The sequence below is a fragment of the Rhagoletis zephyria genome, unplaced genomic scaffold (genome assembly GCF_001687245.7).
Source record: "Rhagoletis zephyria isolate East Lansing unplaced genomic scaffold, Rhagoletis_zephyria_1.1 Rzeph_scaffold_01221, whole genome shotgun sequence".
Lineage (NCBI taxonomy): Eukaryota > Metazoa > Arthropoda > Insecta > Diptera > Tephritidae > Rhagoletis > Rhagoletis zephyria.
The window spans coordinates 136,569-143,813 of NW_016158305.1; the positions used below are offsets into that span (position 1 = coordinate 136,569).

The window sequence follows — 7,245 nt, forward strand, 5'->3', positions numbered from 1 at the left end:
AGCTGTGCTGTGCGTACCGCCATAATTAAATTATTAGCGGTACTTTTGAAGCGCCTACAACAAAGTGACATAGTTGCGCATGTGAAAAGCTTATATCCCCAGCACTTGGCAAATCAAATGTCTTTATATGCAACTGATATGCAGATGTTTGAAGCTTGTTTGGAATGGGTTACTGGCACATATAATAGTTCGTCAACAGTTCTGAGCTCGGACATGACTTTGCACCTGGTTGACCGTTTCGGAATCAATGCTCTTTTGTCAATTGTAATAAATATGGCTAACAATCAAAATAGCCATAAGGCAAAGGCCTTCAAAATTCTCAACAAAATGTTTAACACCGTACGTATTAAGGTATGTTTTTTATATTAAACCCTTCTAGAGCGTTCTTTAACTTTTCAGGACACAGAACAGCAGCAACTTTTGATTGATGCCGGTTTGCTGCTGTGTTGCACCAAATCGCTTTTCAATCTATATTTAGGCTCAAACGTTGTAGATTCTTTGTTAGAAGAATCGATACTGGCGCTTTTAACGAAAATAGGAGAGAAGTCGTTGAAATCAGTTGGTCTCATCAAGGTTAGCACTAAGGAGTCGCGCATACAGAGCGCTTATAGTTGAGCCGGATGATGAACTTATAATCAAGCTGATGAGCACTCAAAGCTTATACTGTGTTTTGGTTTGTGTGTTGTTTGAACAAGCATCCTTGTTTTTCCTATGCGTTCGTATTAAAAACTAGAAACCATATGATGTTTACAAGCAAAATAGCACACTTGAGCGGTAATCGAATGTTAATCAAAGCAAATGATCAAATGTGTGCTAGCGAGAATGTAATCTCTTTCGAATTAACATCAGTTTTCTTTTATCAGTGTGCTTTATATCTAATCCCTCAGTTCTGCTTGCTGATAACATCCCCATCCTAAGCTTGCGTTCATATCTCAGTTCAGCTGTAAGAGGCCTGTGTGCACGGGCACTTATAAAATATGGCCTTATCCTAACCGTTTCCTTTGAAAATCCGAAATATCTTACGACTTTAGGTTGTTTGGGATATTTTAAACATGCTTACATTCCTACACGAAGGTGCAAGTGCCTTGGTTATCAAAAATTTACGTTCTGCGCAAGCGCGCTTACAATTAAAGTGGATAAGCATGTTTTTTGAGCCCGCAAATGAACCAACCACTTTTAAAGGTAAGCACCATAGACAAAAAATATACATATGTCTTGATATCACCTACTTACTACTTGCACTTTACAGTTATTGTGCTGCCGAACTCTACGTTGTCTATTAACGAGACTAAAGAGAGATTGCGCTTACTCATAGATCGTTGTGCGCAGTTCTTCACCATTTGTGATACCAATTACACGTCTAGTGCTGCGGAAATAGAACTTTTCCAACTAATTGTTTCATATAGCATTTCCACAAGCCAGCGTTGTAACAATTTCATAGCTTGGGGTCTGCAGCCATCACGGCCGCGCGAACTGCGTGCTTTCATTGTTGATGCGCTCTGGAGTTCTTGCCAATCCGAATTATTGCCGCCAGTTGTTTGCGATGGAAAGATAATTAAATCGTTTCTGTGGTTGTGTCTGCTCGAAGATTTGGAAAAACCTTTGAGAAATTTAGAGCGTCTATGCAAACTATTAGGTATCAATGAGCATGATTCGACGTGGAATTTGGAAAATGAACTGGAGCGTATTGAGCTCAATCGTAGTGCGGTTGCAGCGGAACAAAAGGCAAAATTAGAAGAGACCGTTTTCCGGCTAGAACCGCTTGCTGTGAGTTGCATTGAATCGTCTATGTTAACTACAAGGCGCGTTGCGGAGTTGCAGGTGGGTAGAATGTTTTATTTTTAGATATAACGGTAAATTAAGTTATATGCGAATTTCAGAACTCTGAACGCAAGCTATTAATGTATCAATTAAAAGACTATGATGACGCCAGCATTTACACAAGGTGGTTGGGAGTTGTACGGCGAATGACACACGAAGGTGCGCCATGGCACTCCGCAGAACGTTCGGAAAAGTATGTATATAAAGAAAAGTCCTTAACTATAGCCTGGAAATTATCAACACATGCACATACATGTGCACAAAATTTGATTTAATAGCTCTTGGGAATTAGACGACACTGAAGGTCCATCCAGGGTCCATACGCGCCTGCGCCGATGCCATTTGGATATCGATAAACGCTTCTTTATGGAGGACTATAACACTACGGAGCTGCGTAACAGTGATATTCCATTGAATTCGAGTACCTCTAGTATAGCAGAATATGTACGACCATTAGAATATCTTCTGTCCAGCTATGACCAACAGCTCAATATTTCGCTCAACTCTCAAATATTGTATAACTTTCCTGCCAAATTCTTACCAGTAGATGGCGAAATAGATGGTGAGATTATTATAACCGATCATAAACTATACTTTATGGCTACATATCGATGCAAGTACTTCTACATTAACTGTGATATCTCGAGTATAAGTGAAATTTGGCTTAAACGCTATCAGCATCAGGAAAAAGCTTTTGAAATATTTTTAGATACAAATCAATCTCTATTTTTCTCACTACAAAATCAAGAAGATTATAAAATTATGTACGATGTGTTTTGCGATAAGATCGTCACACATCCCGACCAAGCAAAAATTCTCGTAATCACACAACAATGGCGCGAAGGTTTATTGACCAATTGGGAATACTTAATGACACTTAATCAAATTGCTGGACGGACTTATAATGATCTCATGCAATATCCTATATTTCCATGGATAATATCAAATTATATATCCGACATATTGGATTTAACTGACACATCGAATTTCCGTAAGTTGGAGAAACCTGTTGCTGTCCAGCACGAAGAGAATGAACAACATTACATCAACAACTATACGGTAAGTTAAAAATGAAAATCAGGAACATTTTAGTGGGAACGGATAGATTTCGGACTTTGCTTCACCTCATCACAATTTTTTGTACAGTTGGTAAAAGTTCACACTTGTTGGTACTTAATTAAATATGTGACAAAATATTAGCCCTTTACTACTCCCCGTATTCCCAGAAGTTAGCCAAAAATTTTAATGTAAAGGTTAAAGGGTTCTGCAAAAGTGTTAAGCGGAGAATTTTACTGGAAGTCACCGAATAAACAAAAATTAAATTACACAGCACCACAAAAAAAAAACAAAAAGTGGCATGTACTTTTGACAGTAATACCCTATCGCGATGTGTTTTGGTGCCCTGAACACGAATCTGAAATCCGTTTTGCTCTATCACCTCAGGATTGTTTCCTAACCTCAAAAAGCATGGCGGTTATTATGTGACAAGCACGTTTTTTTGAGGTTAGGAGCAAAATCCTGACGTGGTGAAGCAAAACGACTTCAGATTCGTGGTCCGGGCACCACATGGGAGAAGGGTATTCCTGTCAATGCATTATACACAATATCTACATGTGAAAAATTTGTCCATGTGTCAGCTATTATTTTTGAACAAAACAATTTAGAAAGAAATCCTGTTTCTTCACTACGTTTTCAGCGAAACTAACAATTTCTATATTTTTTCCAGTACATTAACAATACGATGACTAACATGGGCTCCATGACGCTGAAGCCGTATCATTATAGCTCGCACTATTCAAACTCTGGCACGGTGCTGCATTTCCTCGTGCGCGTACCTCCTTTTACGAGTTATTTCCTTAGATACCAAGGTAAATATAATTTTATTTGTATTTATCACAATAAAAAACAACTCCCGCGATATCTGTGCTAAGCTGCTAATGTCGCCTTATGTCAAATTTAAGTTAAATTTACATATCGTTATCTTAATTCACAAACGCCCTAACAAATTTTTTATTTTGCAGGAGAAGAAAAACAGTATAAAAATCGAATCATTCATAGGCATAGGGCGTTAAAAAGTGGCATAACTCCGTTGTTTTTAGTACTAACACTTTTTTGGTACTAACATTTTAAATTTTAAGTAAAGGTGTATTTTAATATATTCTACCAAAATCTTTGAAAAACGCAGTTTTGAAAAAAGTGTTGGTTAGGGCCTTTGTGAATTAGGTGACGATATGTATATCCATAAGTATATTCTGCAATTTCTGCGATAAATACGTAAGTACATTTGTTGGGAGTGCTAATTGATCACAATCGGGGATATTGCTGAATCTATCTACTATAATACTTTCACTGAGGTTTCAAGAAGGCTCCCAGGGGGTTTCTGTTCAGAATCGGTCTGATAGAATCCAAACGAAGATACAATGGCTGCGTTTCTTTATACATTCCGGATAATCCCATTTCACAGTCGGAATAAACAGAATGCGTTTGAAATATACGTCACCATATCAACAGGAACGTTCTAAAGAATAAATAAACAAAAAAGCTTATTCCAAACGTTCAGAATGAATAAAGAAATGCAGCCAATGTTACACCTGCTTGACATAATATTATTAAACTTTGCCGCAGATACAAGCTAGAAGCAAAACCCTAAACACTTCCATATTACAGCCCACCTTAGAAACTAAGTAGTCACGCATGTGATATCACTAGAGCTCGGATATTTATGCAAGTGCATATATTGGTTTAATATCACAGAAAGTCCGGACCTGGGTAGAAACTCATTTTAGAAATTATAGTCTAAAAAATTAACCAAAGAGCGACAGACGCTCAAATATTCTTTTAGCACTTCGTCCACTAAATGGAATCTTTTAGGAATTATTTGTTTAACATTTATTTGTTGAATCGATTAGTTCGACAACTGTTCAAGTCCAAGATCAGCGTTCCGAGATAATCAATAAAAACCTTTTAACGCTGAAACTATTTGTTAGAGACTATCGGCATGCATAGAATAGTTATATGTCTCGCGGTTTCCAATTTATTTTTAATGGTAGTTTTCCAGAAAACAAAATGGTGTTCCAATGACAGATGAAAAGGTGGGATGGACTTATAATGTTTTTGAACTCAACTTGTATATGAGCCATTCTTTTTTAAACCGGACGGGTTTCATAAAAAAAAGTATGTTATGTCTCCGATTCGCTTCAATTTTTTTTTGTGGGTTCTATACATGAAATAAGGTAACACGTATTCGAGATCCGGAGATATGATCTGTCAAAGTTTTCGTGATTCCTACTAATCGCAGAGACTTCATCTTAACGTCGTTTTAAAGCTTTACATCTACATATATGTATATACATATAAGATGGTCATGATTGTACTCTAACTAACTTAGCTATTCGCAGTTGAACTTTTTGAGATTGATTTGCAAAGCAAAGACCAGTAAATAAGGGATTTAAAATTACACCATCGTAATCCTTGTCTAATTTGCTATAAAAAAACATGTTTAAAAAAAATTATTTTGTGAGAGTCAACAATTTTTTGTAGTTTTTTTCTTGCCGTAAATGGTTGCCTTTCCTGGAAGTCAGTATTAATAAGTCATTATATTCTTCTGGAGTTCACTTTGAATCCGAAATTTGGTGTTCTTTCCACATTTTTTTTTTCTTTTTTTAATGAATTCCGAGTGAATTTAAGGGTTCTGAGAAACGAATCCCCGAAAAAGTGTTCGGATATCATTCACCTCACTTGAAGTTTGTGAAATTGGTGGCAGCGAACATATAAAAAAATGAAACTGCTTAAATTTTGAGAAAAATAAATTTAAAAGTAGTTTATTTTGACAATAAAAATTAATTCTAATATATGTATATCTTTTAAATGGGTAAACATAAGAATTCAAAACAGGATGCAATCACTCTCCAACTCAAGGACATCGCACCTTCAAGTGTAGAATCGTTTAGTACTTCTTCATTAAAAGCAGTTACATTCTCTTCGTCTACGAGGTGACCCACTTTTACATCTTGCACTGAATAATGTTTGGTATTGAAGAGAGCGAGCTAAATATCTAAACCGGCTTCTTAAAGCCCCTATATGTAGTTCTCTCCACAACATTGCGTGCCGAAGAATGATTTTCGTTAAAAGTATGTTGTGCTGTTCCAACAACTGGATCTTTGAACGGAGTTAACAAAAAAATTGAAGTGACCCTTCGGATTGCAAACTTTTAAAGCAAGTGCTTCAAATCAGGAGTACGAGGATTGAAACTATTTCTTAAAATATGTCGAAAATAAAGCTCACCACATTGTTATTCAAAAAACTAACTAAGTTCGGCAGTTATTAGGTTTATTCGCGTATTGATAGTTTTTGAGATAGTTTTGCTGTTTGCGTACACAAAAATCTAGCCAAGTAGGGGAAAATCCATGAAAAAGTTCCAAATCCAAGATGGCGCCAACCACAAAATGGCGTATTACATTTTTTTCGACCCTTTCAATATGGGTAGCAAATGAAGAGATTTGACTGGTACAATACAGTCAATTTTAGAAAAAAAAATCTCATCGAAAATGTCGTCCCAAAAATGACGGAACGGGAAATGAGTTTAGGCAGTCAATATATTGAAACTGAAATCTAGGTATCTAATCACAACAAAGGATTTGTCAACTTAGAATCGTAATTCAGGCACGAACCCCTACCAAGTTAAGATTTCGTATCACGTCGAGAAATGTGTGTTGTTAGTAGAGTGGCTACAAATAAATTGTCGTTAGCGGTAACCCCATCCTTCCCCCACAGTTAAGGTAAAAGGTTAAAGCTTAGGCATGTAGGGTTAATAATTAACTAAGTAAAAAACTAAAAAGTTGAAAGTAAAGTAAGTAAAAAAAATTTTAAGTTAAACGGTTTTATTGAAAAGAAATATAAGGTCGTTTAAAGTACAAAACCGCGTATCGTCAATCTGCAACACTACGTAACTGACATTTGCTGCCAAAAATTGGATTTGCTCACACAAGCTCTTGGCTCAATATTTATCCATTCGTCCTGAAATATACTATCCAGAAATGCGATTGCTTTATGAAAAAAGGAACCATTTTGCAATATGTGTTTTTATTGTCTAGAAAATAGTTTACATAATTCACATATGCGGTTTTACATTTTGTTGATACGCGGTTTTGTACTTTAAACGACGATAATAATGATACAGATGCACTATAAGCTTGCAGATTCGAAAACGCCCTATCTCAGCACATTATCAATATATTTTCAGTTGAGTTGGGGCGTTTTTGAACCGAATTCTGAGATAGGGTGTTTTTCAATAAAATTCTGAAATAAGTTCTTAAAAAGCTTTCTGAGATACGGCGCTTTCGAACTGGCGGCCGAGATAGGTCGATCTTCCACTGGATATGTACTTTTCCAAATAATAATCCTTATTATTACTTATCCGCAATT

General features: G+C 36.2%; 1 protein-coding gene across 1 annotated transcript in view; it reads left to right on the top strand.

Annotated features, from left to right (window-relative positions):
• The window catches only part of mv (lysosomal-trafficking regulator mauve), a 27,503-nt gene that overhangs the window by 18,785 nt on the left and 1,473 nt on the right, over positions 1-7,245 (top strand). Inside the window, exons 13-19 of the mRNA XM_017616519.1 lie at positions 7-339; positions 400-573; positions 1,032-1,182; positions 1,250-1,821; positions 1,881-2,014; positions 2,100-2,880; positions 3,548-3,689. Coding sequence (XP_017472008.1) covers positions 7-339; positions 400-573; positions 1,032-1,182; positions 1,250-1,821; positions 1,881-2,014; positions 2,100-2,880; positions 3,548-3,689 — 2,287 coding nt within the window. The remainder of the gene's footprint in view (positions 1-6; positions 340-399; positions 574-1,031; positions 1,183-1,249; positions 1,822-1,880; positions 2,015-2,099; positions 2,881-3,547; positions 3,690-7,245) is intronic.